Below are 22,711 nucleotides of genomic sequence, written 5' to 3'. Positions count from 1 at the left end.
ATGACTTGATCATCAAACTCATCTCCTTCCAAACTTTAGTATTAATGTCAAAGGCACCACAATCTCTCACAGTCACTTAGGCTTGAAAGCTAGGTGTCCTCAACTTTACACTCACACTACCCTTACCTACCCTGTTGCTAAATCTTGTGATTTCTTTTTGTTTTTAATCTTTATCTTCTGTTTTAGAATCAATCCTGAGTATTAGTTCTAAGGCAGAAGAGTGGTAAGGGCTAGGCAATGAGGGTTAAGTGATTTGACCAGGGTCACACAACTAGGAATTATCTGAGTTCACATTTGAACCCAGCTCCTCCCTACTTGAGATCTGATGCTCTATCTTCTGAGTCTTGTTGGTCTTTTAAAGCTCTTCACAACTTGACCTCTTCCTACCTCTTCAGCCAGCATTATTATTCTTTGTTCTTCTATATGTATTCTATGATCCTGTGACCCTGACCTTGCCGTTCCATGTCCCGACACTGGACATTTTCATTGACTCCCCAGCCCTCTTCTTCCCTGGCTTTCTTAAAGACTCACCTTACATCCTGCCTTCCCACAAAGGATTCCTTTCCCAGGCCACCCACCTCCATTACTACTGCCTTCCTTTGGAGTTGACCTTCTACTTATAATGTGTATATTTTGTGGGCACAAAGTTATTGGTATAAAATAAGCTTAAGCCCAGGATCCTGTTTTTGCCTTAATTTGTTATCCTTAGCACTAAGCATAGTTAGTGCCTAACACATAGGTGCTTATTGACCAATTCCCTAAAAGTCCATCTTCTCTCCAATTGGCCCTTCTTTATGAGGGAAATAATTCTTTATTGTTGTTGTTCAGACATTTTCAGTCCTGATTCTTCACAATGCCATTTGAGATTTTCTTGGCAAAGATCCTGGATCAATTTGTCATTTCCTTCTCCAGCTCATTTTGCAAATGAGGAAACTGAGGCCAAGAAGTTCAGTGACTTACCCAGGGTTGCACAGCTAGTGTCTGAGTCAAATTTGAACTCAGGAGGATGAGTTTTTCTAACTCCAAGCCTGGTCCTTTATCCTCTGTACCACCTAACTACCCCAAAATCATTTTTCAGGAGAATAACAGGAGTCTGAAGATCTCTTACCACTGGGGTAAGAGCCCAGATTTCATTATCATCCTACACCCATTCAATTTTTATTTATCCCTGATCCTAATAAGGTTCTCAACATATTTTCCAGCAAGAACTTTAGGTCAAAAACCATACTTCTTCCCTGATGCTGGATCCAGCCCCTCATCTTTAAAAGTCACCCCTTTAATTGGCACTATTAGTAAAGCCATGTGCTGTCCATTCTATGGACATAGGCCTTAAAACCAAGAACATATTCAAGTATTATTATTCTCAGTTGATTAATGTCCAAGGACCATTTACTTTCATTTTCCTTAGAGTAATTCGGTTTTTCTAGAAAAGCCACAAAGGGTAGAAACCTGGACTTAGAATCAGAAAGACCACATTTTAAATTCAACCCCAGTCACTTAACCAAATGGACCTTGGGCAAGTCACAACCCCAAAGTCTCAGTTTCCTCATTTGCAAAATGGAGGTCACCATAGTGCCAACCTCTCAAGTTAACTGAGGAAAAAAATCAGGTGTTTCTAAAGTACTTTGCAGATCTAATAACACTACAGAAATACTAGATATTATCATTATTGCTAGTAGTAGAACCATTAGCAAAAACCATTGAATATAAATCCTAGGGCTTACCACCTTTTCGCAGTGGAACTGATACTTAGTATTCATTCTAAGACAAAAGGTAAGAGGTTTTTTAAAAATTATATATTACCTATATTATACATACCTCTTATATATAATTATGTTACATATAATTATCTTTATCTTAAATATATCTTATGTAATTATATATATCTTAATCTTAAATATATCATATATAATTATATATCTTAATCTTAAGTGTCTTATAAATTATCTTTATCTTAAATGTCTTATATATGTCTTAATCTTAAATATATCTTATATATAATCCTATATATTGTGAGATTTAAAATGGTTGAGGTCTTAAACTGTAGTGATTAAAATAGTGGAAGATATAAATTGTGATAGATATAAGAGAGGGTGAGTAAATTTGACCGCAGAAATATGTTTCACTACAGTGTCTTGGGTTTTAAAATCAAATATAAGGTGGTCACCAGGGAAATATTCCCAATTAATCAAATACCCAAGTCAATTGGGTTTTATAGAGATTTTAATTAACAATACAATGAGTAATCAAAGAAAGAGAGAGAGAGAGTAAGAAAGGAATAAGTATGAAGGGCCTCAAGCCAATATGGCCTAGACCTGAGCCTTAAGAGAGAAATCAGTTTTTTAACACTCACCACAAGGTCTGACTAAACAAGGATTCTAGTAACATGAGGCCAGCTTCCTTCCTCAAAGAGTCTTCCAGCCAGAGATTGTTTCAAAGGGCCTCTCTCAAGAGCCTCCAGAGCTCCTACCCCAGAGGGACAGAGCCCCTCAGAGGAGTTCCTCAAGGAGCTCTCCTTCAGAATGAGATTTCCTCCAAGAGCACTTCTCCTCAAAGAGATCTATCTCCAAGGAAAGAGCCCTCAAGCATCAGTCCTCAAGGAAATGAGTCTCTCAGAATGAGATCCTCCAGAATAAGAATCAGAAATTGAGATTTTGAATGAGATCCAAGCTCTTAATTTTAAGGGCAAAAATTTCCTCTGTCACCTCCCCTCAGTCCTTACATCTACCAATCACTGTAGACGTTTCTAAAGGACCACCCATTTTGAATTCACAGCTGAGTAGTTTTAATCTCTTTAGTAAGTCAGAAAAAAATGCTGCTGTGTTGACAAATTTCATTAAGAAAAAACCTCTGAATAAGTTATCACCCTTTTAGGTTTAAGTAGTTTACAAGTTGCCCCACCTACATGGGTACCTAGCATCCCATTGTATCAATTTTAAAAACAGGCATGTCCTTTCTGTCCTTTCCATAAGCATGGGTCAAAGCACTTTCGTTGTTCAGCTAGGAGTTCTCTGTCCTAAAACAGTCTTAAGTAGGGTGGAGTAGGGATATTCCCAAGGCAAGGAGTTTTCACATTCAAGTAGAATTCTCACTATATGCTAGGGAATTTTTTTAAGTAGAAGATTCCCCAATGGGGAAATTTCCAACATTCATAAGTTTGAGAAATTTTAAGGTTTACAATATCTTAATCATCACATATATGTAATAATTATATGTATAAATTACAGATATACATATTAACATATATCCTTGCATAATTCTTTGCTTTAGGCTCCTCCACATTATCTTTATTCTCCACATCAGCCTCTTTAAATACCTATCAGGCTAATCATATTGGGTGTGGGGGGTGCCCTCTGCATTTGAGAGGACTCAGAGCATGTCCCCCCCCCTCCCCTCCCCGGCAGGCAGGCAGGCAGGCACAGAGTGCCAGGTTCTTGCAACCTGCCATGGAGTCAACCCAGACTTCTTCACTTCAACCATGAGGTCACTCAGTTTCAATCCTATTGGCTCTGCCAGTCCAAGCCTGACTCACAGCAGTCCCATTGTCTAGACTTAAGCCTGGAGTGAAAGAAGTCACTTGTAACAAGTAATTTTTGACAAAAAGTTTACTTAGCAATAGCATGGAAAGAATATTGGATAAGGACACAGTGCTGGCTGGTGGCACACTTAGAATGTCGGCTTGAATGGCAGCAAGGAGTTCACCAAATTTGAGAAATGCCAACAATTCGGGTGTTATACTTTTTCCCTTTTTTAAACCCTTCCCTTCTGTCTTAGAACCTTCTTAGGTTCTTACCTACTTACCTTCTTAGAATCAACACTAAGTAGTATCAATGTCAAGGCAGAAGAGTAGTGAGGGGTGAGGGGTGGGCATTTGGGGTAAAGTAGCTTGCTCAGGGTCACACCGCTGAGAAATGCCATCTTTGAACCCAGGACCTCCTGTCTCCAGGACCGATTCACTGCCCCATGTGCTATACTTTTCATGCCTTAGGGAACCAGAAAGGTTCAAACCTTGAGAAGTATTAACAACAATTACAAGTTTTGATTTAAGGAAGGAAAGAACTAAAGAAAACAGAATGTCAAAGCTCCTAGGAAACCTGAGACATCATTTAGCCCACTAGAATCCTAGCCTTGCCATGTTTAGCTGAGTGACTTTAAACACCTCAGTCCCTTATTCGGAAACTTCCCCATTTTGTAAAATGGGGATCATAATATTTGCATAATCTGCCTCAAAATTTAGAAATTCTATTTTTACAGAAATGAATAATATGGAAATGTTTTGCGTGATAATACATGTACAACCCAGTGGAATTGCTTGTCAACTCCCGGAAGGGGAAGGGGAGACAAGTATCATGTAACTTTGGAAAAGGGCAACGCAGCAAAGCACTGTGGAGTGCTTAGGGCGTGTTGGAGCACAAAGGACAACGCGGCCATCCAATGCAGCTGAGGAAGTCTCCAGGTGTAACGACTTTTCCTGCCAATGGACCCAGGCTTCCAACGCCGAGAGAGTGGGACTGTCTCTGTGCATCAACTTTTCCACCTAAATCTCCTTGTCAACTCCAGGAGTGGGGAGGGAGACAAGAAGAATCGTGTAACCATGGGGAAAAAAATTTAAATAAATTATAGCATACAATCTATATGGTAGATATATATATATAAATGCAATATACTATATATGCATATTTTATATAATATGTAAATATATAAATTTTATATAAGTATATAATTACAGGGACAGCAAGATGGCTCAGTAGAGCTAGGACTGGGGTCATAGCTGACCTCAGGCTCTTCCTAGTTGTGGGACCATTTAACTCCAATTGCTTAGCCCTTTCTACCCTTCTTCCTTGGAACCCATACTGGGTAGCAGTTTAAACACATTAAAAAAAAAAAGTACATGGGGTTCAAGAAGTGTCAGAAGGCTCGAAAGGGAGGAAGGGGCTTGGCTGTGAAGAGCTTTGAATGACAGCGGCTTTTGCATTGGCTCCTAGAGGCAATAGGAAGTCACTGGAATGTATTTAATGGGGAGTGACCTGGGCAGTGCAAGGAGCCAGGTAGAAGATGGATTAGACTGGTCAGAACCTTGAGGCTGGAAGGTCAACCATCAGGCTATTACAATAATCCAGAGGCTGCCCTATAAACCGTTGGCAGTGTAGATATTGCAACAGAACTTGGCAATAGATTGGACATGAAGAAAAGAGTAGAGTCCGGGGTGGCACGAGGCTGCCATGGTACGTGACTGGTGACCTCAACAGTAATAAAGAAGCAATGTTGATGGGCTTTTATTTTTGAAGGGGACCAATAACGTCACAGGGCGAAGTCTTGTGAGGCAAAGTTGGACAAAGTCGTCAGCCTCACTCCGTCTTCTGGTCACCCAAATCCAGTGTCGAGACAAAAGCCAGGACAACCGGAAATGGCCCGGGATGCGGATGACCGGGGCACGTCTGACCAAGCTCTAGGCTCCCCACAGCACCTGCATCATTGGAACCAATTGTTCTCAACTGCCCTCGGTGTCTGCCTTTCCCCGCTCTCTCTTGCGGTGGCTCCAAGAAGCGCTAGCTTCTGCACCATGGCCAGTGGGTAGAACCAACTGGGGAGATGGGCTAAACTAGGCTGAGGGGTATGGCAGTCCTGAGGGGGAAGCTACACCAAGCGTGTGGACAGCGGATGGATGAGAATTTGTTCCAAGAAAATAAGAAGGGAAGATTCAGGAGGGGAGGAAATGAGCTGTTTTGAAGATGCTGAGTTTTAGATGGCTAAAAGGCACCCTTCCTCTTCCGTGAGGAGCCAGCTCAAATTTAAAATATTCTGCGGGCCCCCGTGCTCTCAAAATGATAGCTCCAGATACTCGGACCAATGGGTTTAAACGAACTCTTTAACAGCCAGCGAGCACAGACTAGCTGGGAGTTTAGGGGTGGAGGAGTAACATATAGAATGCTGGATTTGAGGTCATTAGATTGGGGTTTGAATCTTAGTTTTGCAATTTGCTAGAAGGATGGCCTTAGGCAAGTCATTTAATTTCTCAGGGGATGCATTACCTCCTCTTTAAATTGAAGGTACTGTCTCTAGAATTGTGAGAGTAGAAATCCAGAAGAAAATGTGATTTATCACTTGTTTATACGAGTATGTGATTGAAAGTCTTTTGTTTTTAGCTGGAAGGATTGCTCTTTTACAAAAATGAATAATACAGAAATGAGTTGGAATAAGCCAGTGGAATTGTTTGTCAAGTCAAACTTGGCAAATTTGGCAGTTCCTAATACATGTTAGTCAGGCAGCACAAACCCCTACCATTTGGAACCGATTCTAAGACAGAAGATAAAGATATACAAAATACACAAATATGGAGCCCACTGAAAAATATGGTGGGGGATTTTGCCAAACTTTCCGATATTGTCTGATATCACCTTTCTTATCCTGCAGTTCTCTGCTCCTTGTTTTACTTAATTTTTTCTTTGTAGGTCCAGCAAGGTCTTCAGAGCCTGGACCTAGAATAAAGGCTATTAACACTCTTAGATAATCCAGGCCTTGAGATTAAATCTTTTCCTGCTTTCATAATAGAAAAAATTCCCAACTAGTTATTGCCAGTGGGAGACTTGGTGTTACTCATATCTCATTTGCTACCTAGTAATTATGTCACACATGTCTGTGGGTTTATTTGGCTTAATGATTATTTTAAAGTCCCTCAAACTTTTTATTTCTCAGTATTAATGTCTTTATGGCTTAGCTAGAAAGAATACTGAAGAAGTGTGGAAAAAATATTTTATGGCTCTAAATTTTAGCACAATTTATATAGTACTTTTTAGTGCTCAATGTGCAAAGTAAAAGATACCATGATGTAGGACAGCTTAAAGAGAAAAGCTCGTTAGCATTGTCTCCATCCATAAGGTGTATGGTTTTGGGAAAAGTCATTTTTCTGGCCTGTCTCTTCATTTGCAAAATGAAGGGATTGTATTAGATGACTGCAAAGATCACTATTGGCTATAAATCTATGATTCTAGGACTAAGAACTCACCTAATAAGTTTTAAAGGGTTACAAACCTATTCTCCATCCCCCCACTAGCTTCTCAATTTAGTACCTTTCCCAACCAAAACAGGCCACACAACTAAAATAACTTTTCAGCACTAAAGATAGCCAATTTTCAACATTTGCACAAGTATTCATGTGACTTTATTAGTAACCTTGCACATTCATGGCTATGTGTAGTAGAGAACAAGACAAGGGAACATGAAGCAACAAATTTATAGCTGCAAAATGGAGAAAAGTATATGTAAAAGTATTTGTGAATCAATTTCAGAAGTGCTAAAGTAACCTCAAGTGCATGATGAGGGAATTGAAAGAACTGGTAAAACAGCCAAGTTTGTGGGTAAGTTCGTCATCCCTTACCTCCAAACACCATCCTACCCCGGTGGTGCTTGGAGGGGGAGAAACCCAACTGAAATGCTTTTTCACCATTTCCCTTTTGACTGGAGTTCTTCTGACATCAATGCCCCTGTCTAGGCCAGAGTTGCCTCTTCTCTTCCCTACATTTTATGGGTCATTTCATAATGTGTTAGAAAGTGTGTATTATCAAAATTAAAATTTTGTTATAAAGGGTTGTATGCAGAAGTATTTTCAGTGATATCTAGTGAAAGATTTTCTCATTGCCATGGGAACCTAACCTCCCCCTTTCCCCCTAAGATCAATGTATAAACATTTGCATTTTTAAACTTTGTACCATTTTCTAGGACTGTTATCTCTCCCCGCCCCCAAATCAACCCTGAAAAATAAAATCAATTATAGATCACAGTCTGAGTTTTTATATAAACCAGAGCTGGACAAAGAATGTTACCAATATTCAGACCCATACAGCATAAAAAAATAGGTGAGGTCTTATTTTCTTAGAACCAACTCCTAGATTTTTAAGGATACAAAATTCTTCATTTTACAGATGAGGAAACTGAGGCCCAGAGTAGTGTTCTTTCCCTACAATATTGTGCTGCAAATTTGAAATCTTTTTCTTCTTCTCGCCAGAGCTGCCTCCCATTCAGAATGTTGAAAAAAAGAAAAAGGTCTCTGTAAAGCCAAGTTCCTATTTAGAATTCATATTTTATTGGAAGTTAAAAAATTATAACCAGACAATATGGATAAAGTAAACAATTTTATAATTTGACTATACAGTACTCTTTTATTCACTGATTTTCACTAATATAACAGAGGGTTGTTCTTGTCTAAAGTTGTCCAGTTAAGCCATCATCTTGGGATCCTTTAACAAGTTAACCCCTGTGGAAGAGGCATGAAGAAAGAGAGGATTTACAAGCCAAGCCAAGCAAGAAACAAAGCTGGGAACATTCCATTTTGGAATGAACACCTTGATTTGACAGATCAGGTCCCCAGCTTTGTTCCTTCAGTACTTAAAGAGTTTCTTCCCAGAAACATTCATATATTATATTGGAAAACATTCATATTTTATTCAGGAAACACTTGTGTTTTATACAGGATATACAAATCTGAGACAAGATACTTGGGCACACAACTATAGCTGCAACACTTTCCAAGCTGCATTGTAGTGATTAAGTTGTTCAGCCAGTTGTTTACTATATACAACAGTTTTTAATAATGCTATTTACAAAGGAGCTAAAAGTGCTCATCTACCAAGTAAAGGCCACACACAGGTTTCACAGCCTGTGAAAACAAAACAAATATATACACTGTAAACAACACAGGGCATGACATTCATTTGCTAACCACAAATAACAACCCAGAGAATCAAGCATACAGTGATGAGCGATTTCTTTAAAAACCATATACCAGAATTTATACATCTGAATGAGCACAACCCCCTTCAAAGTGGTCCCCTTGAGATTATACTTCTCCCACTGATTTGCATTTAGAAGTTTTCTCCTGTCATCAGTGCCTGTCATTCAAACCATTTTCAATTCATACATTCTCCATTTACTCTATCATTTCACTCTTACCCCACCCACCTGGCCTTTCTCTACAACATGGGTGTGTCATCTAGAATGTACATTTCATTGAGGTTTAAAAAAATATGATTGTATTAATTGTTTAAAAATAAAATCACTCATTGCATTAAACTTCACACAGGCTCTTTCTGGTCTTCTTCAGCTTGTCTTACAGATAGCACGGCTTTAACCACGCAGATCAGGGACCCAGTGATTGTCATGAAGACCCAGCTTACAGCCAGGAACCCCCTTCTGGGAACGGTGACAGCACATCCAGTACCCAGGGCCATAGGGTAAGGCTTGACAGTAGGGCTTTGGATGCCATCGGCAGAGTGACACATCCCCTTTAACATACTTTTTTTTGCACTTCTTGCAGGGATCTTCTTTATAGCGTGGATCTCTTACCCAGCGAGAATCTGCTGGTCTGATATTATAGTATTCAATGATGAATTTAAAATAGCAGCAAGTGCATTTAAGAGCTACCAAACTCTTTGTTGGAAGAAACCTAAAGATTTTCACCATTATATGATGGGGCAGGAAGGCCATGTACTGTGGAGGCTCTAGCAGCTGTTGAATTTTAAACCTGGTCTCCAAAAAGTCATGAGACACCTGCTTCTTCAAAAAGGAACCCTCTAGAACCTGCAATGCATTTCCCATAGTGCTTTCCAGAGTAGAGCGAGGCAGTGCAAAGGGCTCTACCACTGAAACACCTTTTCCTCCAAGTTCTGGTTCATCTTCTGAAGAATCTGCATTTGGGAGGGGTCTTGGGGAACCCCTTTTGCTTTCATTTGACTTGGAACAAGTTTTTTCAGGTTGATTAGGCTGAAGAAAGAACAACATCCCTGGGAGTGGATCTTCACAAAGGCTTATGCTAGAATCTTGTTCTTTCTCCACCCTGGACACAGAAATACTAATACATACAGATTCCCTCATTCTTTGATCAGGATTCTGGCTAGGAAATGGCACAATCTTCTTACTCATGCAATCAATAGTTATGCTTTTGCTTTGCATAGTATCTGAGGGCAACTCAAAAGCTTTGGGACAGGTTAGAGAAAGAAAAGATGAACCTAGTTCCTCAGTCATTTCCACATCGCACCTACTCCTTGTTTTCACAGCAGTCTGTTGACTTGGCACTAACTCCACATTGTCCATGTGGAAATCCACACATGTTGGCAATGAAGTTGTGGAGGCACATTCCCAAGACTGGGTTCCCTGCAGAGAAGAGCAGTGGTTGAGTCTCTCAGAATTACAATCTCTAGTCACAACAGCAGGATTCGCCTGGGTGTCTGGGATCTCAGGTGATTCTTTCTCTGCTTCCTTGCCATCTGCCTGAGTTCCATTTGCCAGGAGCACCCGGCCCACATGCCTCCGGAAACTATTATTTCTAGAAAGGCCTCCCCCCATTTCACGCTCTCTCTGATGCTTCAGGCACTCTGACTCCAGCCTAGCCACCATGTCAAGCACATGCACAGTTTCACCCTGAGGCTTGCTACCCTTGGAGTTTTCTCTTGGGGGAGACTCCCCATGGGCTTCCAAGACACAGAACAGATCAGATGCTGGAGGCACCTCTTTAGATTGCCTAGCAAATCTCAGCGTGGCAGAAGAATTTAGGCAGTTTTTGGTACATGTAGCCAGCAAAGCACTTGCTCGCTGCTCTAGAAAAGCAACCATTTCAATGACTGATGCAGGTCTCCCTGGATAGAATCCATTTCCACTATCACTCATATAATGCAAAGAACAGTGCTCAATATCACAAGCAAAAGGCTCAGACTGGTAGGGTCTAATATTGGTTTCTTTCATCCTTTCTAACTGTATCTTGACTTTTTTAAGATCCACTGATTTCTTCCTTCGCTTGGTAGCTCTTCCATCAATATCCCAAGTGCTTTTAATTTTCATTGAACCTGTCCTGTTGCTACACTGATGGGCTGCAAAGAAGGCAATTTTCTCCTTAGTATTTCCAGGTTTCACAACAGCCCACATACACAGCGGTCCTTCTTCTTCTTCTCCTTGATGGATTGCCATGGTTGGAGTGTTAGTCTTGTCTTTAACACTCAAGCTTTCTGCAGGACCTTTTCCACTCATATTACACATAATATTCAATGGAATAATCCCAAAAGGACCTATTCTATGCTTTAATGACTCATGGTGAAGGAAGGACACTTAATCTTGTGTAGGCATTTGTATATTTTTCTTCTTTTATAAATGCCTTTGGCAGCTCAAATGAGTTGAGTTTTATCACCAATTTCCAAAGGTCAATGTTTCTTCTGTAGTTTATAATATGGCTTTACACATGCCAGATGCCCTATAGGAAAGAAATGTACAATTAGTAAAAAATAACTTCTTTCTAGAACAAAAAGTCAAGAAAAAATTCAGAATAACATTTATTTTTATTTATTTGAATATAATGATATAATTGTTGAAATAAGCTTTAAAATATGAAAAATCCAGAAGCATAGGAATAAAACCTTCTATTAACTTATACCAGGTGAAGTTACCAGAATCAAATGACAAATAATACAAAAAGGCTGTGTAATTATAACGTCTAGATTTTGTTCCTGAGAAGAGAAAAGAGCAGGAAAAATGCAAATAATATTAGAATTGCTTGTTTTGTTGAACTGCTTTTTCCACCTCTTTTTTAAAAAACTTTTATTTCTCAAGGGATGGGTCAATGGGTAGGGGAGAAAGAAGTTATATATTTTCATGAAGATGATGTCAAAACAAAAATATCAATAAATTTTGTTTGTTTTTTAAACTCTTATCCTCTGGCTTAGAATCAATATAAGTACTGGTCCCAAATAAAGTGTTTGAGGTCAAATTCGAATCCAGGATGTCTCATTTCCAGGTGTGGGTCTCATCTATTGAGCCACCTAGCTGCCCCTATCAAGTTTTGAAAACCAAAGAAACCCAGGTCTTCCAGAATGAATTAATTTTCAGCTTTTTTTTTTAAGAAGTATTGAAATGATCCTCACCCCAACTGGCTCAAGGGACTTTAAGGCCTAGACACTTCAACTAACTTCCTGATGCCTTTAATCAAAAGCCAGTGTGCCTCAGTAGTCGAATTACCCCCTTCCCTGTGCCTTTAACCAGGAGACCAGAAGCAGGAATAATACAGATAATCTATATGCAGCTTTGTTGATGCCAAATCCTTATTAAGTATCCTTTCCCTGCTGAGTATCCTTCACTTGCTATGGCTAAGGAAATCTCTTGACGATTGTCTGATGTTCTATAAGTACAGTATTTCATTCCAAGATCAAAACCGAGGTACTTGGGCTAGCCTGAGTCAAGTCTGATCTAAGTCAAGTTTCATATTTACCAGGATAAACAGTGATGCTTTGCCTAATGGCATGGGTGATACACTTTTCCTTGGTTTCAGCCTATGGGTTTCTGCAATACTCAAAATGGACACAATGAGCAGCATAGCCAAACAACCACCTTTCTGTGCTAACCACTTTTGGCTTTTGCATATAAGCTCTACTGCCCTGTCATTTCTAGGGCCACAAAACCTAAAAGAGGGATTCAGAAATTTAGTAATACTTTTGGTCCTGAAAGGCTGATCTTCTGACTCTGTATAACTGAATACCTATTAAATAGTCTTTCATTTTTAGCAATCTTTGCACAATTGGATCTTTCTGCCTTCCTCTTCCACATATTAGTTTAGGAGTTATTATTGATGTTAGGAAATTAATGCAATACACGTTAATTTTTCAAAGGGTTTTTTTGTTGAGTTATCAAATTATAAAATTAGTTCAACTGATGTGGATTGAAAGAGTATATACAAAGGTGACGGTATTACTAAAATCCTAACTCCAATTACAAGTTCTTAGACAAAATGTCAAAAAAAACTTTGATATGTACCCATGTACACCACAGAAATCTCGGACCACATTTCTGTGGGAGTCAGGTCCTACTGTACAATTTTACTTTAAAAGTTTGCCACAACATAATTACATTCCCTTCCAAAAATCTTAAATGGTTGAATGATTGTCTCAGTCTTCAAGCAGCAACTGAACTCTAGAAAAACCTGTAAGATGAGTGATTCTTTAGAAGTCATTTGATCCAACTTCTTTCTTTCAATATCTCCTGGCAATTGGTCATAAGATTCTTCAGCATTAGGGAGGTTACTACTTCTAAAGGCAACTAATTATATTACTGGACAACTATAACTTCTAAATAAGTTATTCTTATATTGAACCCAAGTCTGCTTTCCTGTCATCCAGGTGATCCAGGCATAGCTCTCAGGACCAAAATGCATTGAGTTTATTTATAAAAGAGTCCCATCCTAAATCTGAAGTCCTGAAGGAGTAGTTGAGAAAGTCTTTGTTCTCCACTGCCACTTCCAGACCTTCTCTCACCTACAGCCAATCTCTCCTTTGATCTATCCATATATATATAAAGTATTCCAGATCTTGATGGCAATTATCTGCTGGGCCTAATTATTCTCGTTTTCGCAGAGTCTAGTACAACATTGGTTCAATCTTCCTTTCCACTCTAAACTTCACCATTCTAATAAAAGATATACATATCATAACATATAGAGATGTCATCCCTTAAACACCCTAGCCTCACTGTTCCTCAGTATTATCAACTTCCATGATCATCTCTCTCCATTTCAACTCATCCATATACAGACAGGAAGTTACCAAAAAGTTTTTGTTTGTTTTGAATTTTGAAATTCTTTTATTCAACAATAACATTCTATGAGACCATCTCTTCCTATGTCTTATCACTCAAAAATCTAAGATTATTCCCTCCCTCTACAACATTACCCCCTTTCAACCTTACTTTCCTCCATTCTCAATCTAACTATAGAATCTCAAAGATTCTATAGTTAAAAGTTTATGACCACTGTTGAATCCTTGGATCCTGCTGCCACTCATGCCTTACAAAATTGCAACCCTGCATTATTCTCATGATTTACTTCCTCTGATTCTACTCACCTGCTATTAAACAGAACTGGAGGAAGGCAAAGCAAGGAATGGATAAATGACGGGGCACTCAATTCACCAAAGGGATCCTTTTATTCCTCCTTGGGTCTCCATTGGACATCCCACAATACCTATTCCAAAACTTATTTTCCCTTCTCAAGTACTGATTCACATCATATCTTTCCCATACCTTCTCAGCAGAGGACTCTGTCTCTCACTTTACAAAGAGGTAATTAATTTAATTTCTTCTCCCTTAAAAGACTTCTTTCTTACTGTAGTCATTCTATAGTTTGCGATTTTTATGAGCTTCTTGCTATGTTTAAGTCTAATGATAGCTTTGTATCTTAGAATTTATAAACTGCATGTTCTATCCTTTCTCACTCTGGAGAATTTTAAACTAAATATTTGCTTACTAGAAAACAACACACACAGGCCTTTCTCCCTTGTAAGGATCTCTGTGTATTAGAAGTTTATTATCCTTCCTCTACCCTTCATTATGTAGGAGTCCAGGCATATACTAATCTTGATAATATTTTAGGGGTGCTCAAAAAGCTGACTCGTTATTTCTAATAATTTATTTCTGTAACCTAGAGTTAAATTGAACAAATTCCTAGCCCTTCCCAGAGGTCACACTCTGGAAGACATGTATCAAACGCATCAAACAAGCTTAGGCACCTTAGGCCATACATACTCTTGATCTTGATCTCTTGAGCTTTACCTATTGTCTTAGGATCCAGGAGTTTGTATTCTGTGATGATTACATCTCATAATATTAATGTATCAGACCACTTGTCTAATTATTATTCTCCCTTCCCCCTATACTGTTACTCCAATAAAAATACCAGTATGTCGGACTAAGAGCAAGCTCTTATAACCAGAGCTCTTGATTACAGCAGCTGTTCACCACCAGAGCTCTATGACATGGAAGCTCTTCAGCAGAGCTCCACTCCATGAAAGCTCTATTACACCAGAGCTAACAACTTGCTGTCTGATTACTTCATGTTGGAACATTCTTTGTCTTTGTGTCTTTCTTCTCATCCTTCCCTTAGACTTTAACCTGTCACCCATTTTTCTGTCAAGTTCCTGTTTCTCCTTCTGAGTGTTTTTACCCATTAGGAACTTTTGTGAAGTTGATGAATGGCTTCATATTGTCCCCCAACGTGGATTTTCAGACACTGGAAAGGATGATTGTAGTTCAGGATGCAGGATGATGAACTGACCTCAACTGGTCATTGGGATGTGCCACTAACCACTAGAATATGGATCAAAAGGTTTCTTCTCATACTTTGTTACATACACTTGGTAATTTTGCAATGTTATCCTGGGTTCCCAGAAGTGGAGGTACTCAATGTCCAACAATGGGATCTAATTGGATAGACTTTAAGAAAAAAGTCGTACCAGGTGTTTGGCTGACTTGGAAGCTATTTAGGATAGTATTAGAGGCAGAAACCATTCAGAATTCTTTATTCCAAACTGCCTCACTTTTAGACTTTCCTTCACACCTGAACACTTATCTTGTGTCCTTCTGATTACTTCTTTTCCTTCCCAGGATCAAGCTGACTCTCAGTTTAACCTTCCCATCTAGCCATCTCCTGAGCTCCAGCCTTCAAAGGCAGCAATAAGTTCGCTCTGCCCAGATCCAGAGAATCAGGCCCACCTATCAGTCTCCTCAAACTAGCCAGGCAAGATTTTTTTCCCCCCTGAAAAGATTGTCAATATTACTTGCTACTTTCTGGAATAACCCATGTCTTTTATTAGTTATTTATTTCATCTCTGAAACCAGAGGTATCAAGTTCCAATTTCATTTTCCCAACTATAATTTCATAGATTGAGTGTATGCTTAGAACTAAACATCCCCGCAATACCTGGTATCATCCACAGCACTTCAAGAAGACCAGTTGCATAAAACAATGCAAAAAACATTATTTTACACTGAAGTAAAACTTCCTATCCTTTATTTTCTTATTGGTAAAAAAAAAATTTTAATCAACTGCTATAGCTTGGTTCTCAAGGTATTCTTATATTAGAGTCCTTCTAGTTTTTGCCTACCTTGAGCAAATTAGGAAAAATTTCAGTCCCAGACTCTATACCTTTAAACCACATTGTTCAAAGATCTCCAAGCATAGATCTGGAAGCTGAAGTAGCATTTAACAATTTGTTCCCCACTAATCATTTTGGAACACTCCAAAATAAGGAGTGTTATTAATGCAATGTCATAATGTCAGTGATGGGATGTTTTCTATATTAAAGAGAAAGCTGGGAAGTACTCTTGGAGGAACTGCCACACCACTTTAATCTGGACCCAGATTTAGAGGATGCAGCACAATAATATTAAAAATTTTACTTTCATTCCACCAGAAACATTTTTCAAAGTTGAAGTCTTTCCTAGACATTTTCTCCTTAAGAAAGTATATTAAATGTTAAAAACCAAAAGCTACAGGTGTCAAGAGAAAATAGTAACCAAATTTACAACAAGAAATATCCCACCTGGTTAATTAAAATCAATGCCTTCTCTACCCAAGAGTAAGTTATGAGTCACCTAAAGGCTGTACTTTCTTACCCATTCTGAAGGAATTAAAGTACTGGTTTAAAGTACTGATTGGAGGGAGAAAGTCCTTTTGAACCTTTGAAGGCAATTGTAAAAGAAACAATTTAGCAGAGAGAATTTAGGAGAAGATTGTCATATTATGACCTCCTGGCTCAAGAAACCTATACAAAAATGTTGGTTCAAAACTATCTTGTATCAGACTTCTGAAGCTATGAGGTTTTAGTCAGATGGACATTTCTCCCTAAGCAGAAGAATGCTTCAATTTAGAATGATGTTAAATTTTTAAAAATTATTTCTGAAATTACTAAATATAGAGTACAGTAACATTATTGTTTCCTTTAATAGGATATTGTTTCCTTAATAGGAACAAATCCCTCCTGTATCCAGCTGGCTGTAAATTATATCCCAAGAAATTTTCTTTAGACACTTAAATTTTGTACATGGGCATCAATCACCTAGATGGTCATTTCCTAACAAATACAGGAATTAGGAGTGAGAAGAAATGGATCCTGTGTCTCTACACTTTAAAATTTCTTAAAATCAGATAGTCCTAATTACAACTATTGTAGTAAGTATCCCAATTTTATTCCTTGATCTCACCACTCCCTCTTCTCCCCCTTCTTACCCCAGTCTATGATTATGAAGTAGCTATTCTCCCCATCAACACCAATTTCTATGTGTACAGTTGATCCCATTTCTACCTGCTAAACTAAAATTCAGTCTCTCCCAATTTACTAGTAGTTTCTGGCCCACTGTCTAGAGATATGCACAGGTCTTCTTCACCTTTCAAAAACAAACAAAAAACCTCTTTCTTGACACCTACAATTTTTTCAAGGTATAATCAAAGAATCGTAAATTTAGCCCTAGAAGAGAACTTCAGAGGCCATCTAAGTTCATTCGCCTTTAGTTGTATATTCAGGCCTCAACAAAGTGTTTTCCAGATAGGAGCTTCATAAATGCTTCTTGGTTAACTGATGAAATGTGCTAAATACAGATATCTAATTTTTAATTTTTTTAAATTTAATTAAGAATATTTTTCCATGGTTATATTAATTCATGTTCTCTCCCACCCCTCTCCCCTTCTGAAGCCAATGAGCAATTCCACTGGGTTATATATGTATCACTGTTCAAAACCTATTTCCATATTATCAATATTTGCAATAGTGTGATTATTTAAAGTCTACATCCCCAATCATATCCCCATTGAACCATGTGACCAATCATATGTTTTTCTTCTGTGTTTCTACTCCCACAGTTCTTTCTCTGGATGTGGATAGTGTTTTTTCTCATTAGTCCCTCAGAATTGTCCTGGATCATTGCATTGCTGCTAGTAGAAAAGCCTATTACATTCAATTGTGCCACAGTGTATCAGTCTCTGTGTACATCCTTCTGGTTCTGATCCTTTTGCTCTACATCAATTCCTGGAGTTCATTTCAGTTCACATGGAATTGCTCCTATTTATCATTCTTTTCAGCACAATAATAATCCATCACCATCAGATAACAAAATTTGTTCAGCCATCCCCCAGTCGATGGACACTCCTTCATTTTCCAGGTTTTTTGCCACCACAAAGAGCTATGAACCCACTGTGGTTATATTTCTGTACATGTATTTTCCCTATACTGATAATATAATTTAAAAAGAATAGATACAAGAAATTCAAAACTGAGGTTGAGTTGAAAGTTTAACCAAAAAAAAAAATAATTCATGGCTATCAATTCTACCATGGTGAAACCAATACCACTCAACACAACAGAATTTCTATTATACATGTCTGTATTGAGTGCAAATATATAGCCAAATGTCCATATACCAACCAAATAAACATGATTGTTGGGGGCAACTGGGTGGCTCAGTGGATTGAGAGCCAGGCCCAGAGTCGGGACATCCTAGATTCAAATCTGGCCTCAAACACTTCCTATAGCTATGTGATCCTGGGCAAGTTACTTTAACACCCATTCCCTAGCACAAAACACTAAGCATGATTGTTCTAAATTGTTGCCCGACAAGGAAAATTTCCTTGGAAATGAGAGGGAATTTTCATCAAATTCAGGAGTTAATCAGATTAAAACATCAAGAAAAAAATTACTGAGTACCATCAATGCAGCTAAAAGTAATGCACAGTTAAGAGAAATACAGATGTAATTTTTTTTTTCTTATCAGAAACTAAAGGGATAGAAGAGATAGAAGACTACTACGTTAAAACCAAAGTCTATAATATATGTTTATATAGTATATCCAATTCCTAAATATCTGGAGTCAACAGTTCATAATTGTGGTTCCCCCATCCCACCAGTAGCTTCCAGTTAAGGAAGAAAAAATTTATTTACCATCATTACTGGAACCAAACTCCTGGTAAGTCCTGCCAAACCGCAATCCTTCTAGTAGTGATAAAGGTAACAACCTATTATGGACCACTTGGAGGGTCCTCAAAGATCACTAGAGACCACAATGTTATTCAAATGTCTAGTGCAATAGTTATCAAACTATGCTTTTCAATCCACAAAACTGATAAGACTTCCTACTATCAATTCTAAACCACCTTCTAAAAATATTATAACTTAAAAACATAAAATTTTTTTCTTTTTTACATCACTTTAAATTCCACACACATTTATCTCCCTTCTGCTTCATTTCATCTAGTGAGTCATTCTTGTTAACATTAAAAAGAGCAAGGAAAAAAACAATTCAGCACAACCAAATCATCATTATCTGACAACATACGCAATGTTCCAAAACTCTTATTAATCCCAAACATTGCAAATAGGAGGGAGATGCATATTCCCAACTCTTCTCAGGTCACTATAATTACAGTGGTCGATTTTGCTCCCCCCAACCCCACCCCGGCCTTTTTGTTTTGTTTTGTTCCTCTTGCTTCACTCTCAGAGAAGTCTAAACATACTACTGTGAATTTTTCACAGCTATCATTTATTATGGACTATTATACTTAGTGTCATTCATGTGAATCACAACAATCTCCCAAATAATGGATATTTACTCTGCTTCCAGTTCTTTGCCACCAGAAAAATATTACAAATATTTTGTGTGTATGTCACATACACACCCCAATGGGATCTCTGGATCAATCAGTACTGATATTTTAGTTACTTAAAAAAAAAAAACTTGCAATACTCTTCCAGAAAAACAAACAAACAAAAACCTTTACAGATTTCCCTGTTTAAAGGTTGAAGCCAAGGACAAAAGGCCTTTATTAGAAGTGAATAAAGAATACCTCTTTGGCTTCCATTATATCACGGAAACTATTTGCTCTGTGACTAATCCTTCTCCATTTTCAAAGGACCTAGTCAACAAAGGAACTGGATTCTGGTATATTAACACAAAATGTATTTAAACATTATCTTTTCTTTGTTCAAGATTCCTGTTACTTCAAATAGTTGGGGGAAATAATGCATTTGGGAAGGGTGAGAAGGGACTATGCCAACTTAAGTCAAAAATTGGTTGAAAAGTAGATTAATGTTAAATTAAATAAAAATTGTTCCTAATAAAAATGCCTAAAATGCAGTTTCCTTCAACATTGTCAGAGAGGAAGTTGCTCCCAAAGTACTTTATAATATTATCAGTTTTATCAGGTATCTTGATGTTAAATTCAACAGATTTTGATTAATTTTACCTCATCTGTTCCTCTGATCTCCTTTTCCATTTTTTAGGCTAATACCAAATAGTCTTAATGATAACTGCTTTAATGAATAATGTCAGATTTGGAAATGCTCTTCCTCCTTCATTCACAGTTATTTTCACCCTTCCACTAACCTCTTGAGATTCTAGACCAGTGATAGCAAACCTTTTAAAGATGGAATGCCAGGTGTGTCTTCCCCCCCTCCCCTTACCCCACACAGGGAAGGGAGAAAACTCTCCCATTGGGCTATTGGGCAGAGGGGTGAGTGAAGTGAGAAATGTCCTTGGTGAGTGGAGGGGAGTGCCCATGCACTGGCTCTGCTGCCTGTGAGCCTCCCGCCTTACCCACTGTGTGCTCCCATTGGGCTGCTAGGAAGAGGGATGTGGGGGAAAAATGTCTCCCCAAGTTGGTAAGGGGGGCATAGAGAGCAGTCTGTGTGCCATAGATTTGCTATCACTGTTCTAGACCTTTATTCTTCTAAATTAATTTTAATTGTTAATTCAACACTTTCCACTGAACCAATCCTTACAATATTTTACTAAGGAAATGGGGAGGTCAGCCTAAAATAAAAAGTCTCCAGTCAGTGTCAAAAACAGTTCTATACAAAGTTATTTTTAGCAGACCCTAGCTTAGTAAGGACTTTTGGGAATGGGTATGAGGTTGGGGGTGGGTTAGAGTCAATAGAAGTACTGAGGTGAAATAAAATCCCCATCTAAAAACTTCAAGCCCAGCATTATAGAGAACTATATTTCCTACACCGTGTACCCTCAGAAACCTTTGTCCAAATTAAACCACCAAAACATATGTGATCTTAGGCATGTCACTTAAAACCTCTCTGGTACTCAATTTCCTCACCTGTAAAATGAGAGTTGGACTTGATGGTCTAAGGTCCCTTCCAGCTTTATATCTATGATCCTATGAACCTTCCATTTCTGAAAAGGGAAAATATTTTATCAATTTTGCTTCAGGATTTTATATATAAAAGGTTATTATTACTGTCCTAGAACATTATAATCTCCCTCCTATCCCCAATTTAAAAAAAAAAATTTTTTTGTTCTTACTTACCATCCTTTAAAGTTTTCATCCTATAATCGTTTTCACAGCAAAACTCTTAGAAAAAGCAGTCTATATTAATAGCCTTAACTTTATCACCTCCTACACACTTGTGAAATCTGGCTTCCAACCCCATCAGGCAACAGAAATTGCTTTCTCAAAAGTTACCAATGAACTTTTTAATTGTCGGATCCAATGGCATTTTCTAAGTCCCTATTCTTCTTAACCTCTCTTAAACAATTGAGAACTTCATAAATGCTTACTGATTAATAGCTCATTCCCTATCCTTCTAAACATATCCTCCTCCTCCTTCCTGAGAATCTCTCCACCTACATATGAAAGTCTTTCTTGGTTTCCTTAGCTACATCATTGTCAATATCCCAGCCAACAATCCTTGTGTGGGCAATGACGGGGCTCTGTTCTAGGTCTCTCTTCTATACTCTCCATGATCTCACCAAGCCCCATGGGTACAGCTCTCATAATTATGCAGACAACTATAGATAGATAGATAGATAGATAGATAGATAGATAGATAGATAGATAGATAGATAGATAGATAGATAGATGAAAATGAATAAATGAATGAATAAATGGATCTCTAAATTTACAAGTATTTATTGAGCACCTACAATACAGAAATGTAAATGTAAAGACAAAAAATGAACAACTGTCCCTGTCTTTAAAAAACATTCTACTGGAGAAGACAAAACATTCATATAAATACATTTAAATAATACAAAATAATTACAATGGGGCAAGGGGCATACCAACAGATGATGGGGATTAGGAAAAATTTCATGTAAAAGGTGGTATTTATGATGAATTCTGAAAGAAATCAAGGATTTTAAGAAGCCTGGGGAACAGCCATTTAAAAAAGTATCCAGGAGAGAGGTTCATGGAACTTCTAACACTGAAATATAGCAAAGTCGGTTTGGGTGATTAACAGAGTGCAGAAAGGGTAATAATATATAATGAGTCTGTAAAGATAGGTTTTGACAGATTGTAATGGGCTTTGAATGCCTAATCAAGCAAAAAAAAAAAAGTGAAGCAAAAATTAGCCTCTGAAGCTTCTTCAATAGAGAGGTGACATGGCTGAGGCCTGAAATACCAAACAAGAAATATAGTTTGGAAAAGGAAAAAATTTGAAGCAATGATATCAAGGGGCTGAATGAGCTCCAAAAATTGTCTCATTATGGATCTACTTAAAGAAACTTCAAGGTTTTTGATCACCAGGAGAAATCACTCATCAATTAATCTATTGGTTAAAGCTAGGCTAATCAATAAATTGATTTTCTAACCCAGAAGCAAATCTCTTAGAAGTTTTAATTGCCTAGAGACGGGAGGTCCTAGGTTCAAATCTGGCCTCAGACACTTCTCAGCTGTGTGACCCTGGGCAAGTCACTTGACCCCCATTGCCTAGCCCTTACCACTCTTCTGCCTTGGAGCCAATACACAGTATTGACTCCAAGACGGAAGGTATGGGTTTAAAAAAAAAAAAAGAAGTTTTAATTGTCACACTATTCCTCATTAATGAAATTTCATCTTCAAATTCTATCCCTACTAGGAAAGTTATTTTTATCACTCCAATTCCTAGAGTCCTCTCCTCCTCTT

At 38.0% G+C, this 22,711-nt stretch overlaps 1 protein-coding gene across 7 annotated transcripts in view; it reads right to left on the bottom strand.

The window, feature by feature from the left end:
• Window positions 1–8,060: 8,060 nt before the first annotated feature.
• The window catches only part of FBXO34 (F-box protein 34), a 62,502-nt gene continuing 47,851 nt past the window's right edge, over window positions 8,061–22,711 (bottom strand). For 4 of the 7 annotated variants that reach the window (XM_056810782.1, XM_056810778.1, XM_056810777.1 and 1 more), the window contains 2 exons: window positions 20,903–20,979; window positions 8,061–11,239 (listed from right to left, as the gene is read on the bottom strand). In XM_056810782.1, the coding sequence (XP_056666760.1) occupies window positions 9,124–11,028 (1,905 nt within the window). In that variant the 5' untranslated portion in view covers window positions 11,029–11,239; window positions 20,903–20,979 and the 3' untranslated portion in view covers window positions 8,061–9,123. The remainder of the gene's footprint in view (window positions 11,240–20,902; window positions 20,980–22,711) is intronic. The other 3 variants (XM_016428018.2, XM_016428019.2, XM_056810781.1) reach the window with 1 other exon arrangement.

This window comes from Monodelphis domestica, chromosome 1 (assembly GCF_027887165.1).
Source record: "Monodelphis domestica isolate mMonDom1 chromosome 1, mMonDom1.pri, whole genome shotgun sequence".
In the NCBI taxonomy this organism is placed as follows: Eukaryota; Metazoa; Chordata; class Mammalia; order Didelphimorphia; family Didelphidae; genus Monodelphis; species Monodelphis domestica.
This window is presented reverse-complemented; position numbering and strand designations above follow the sequence as displayed.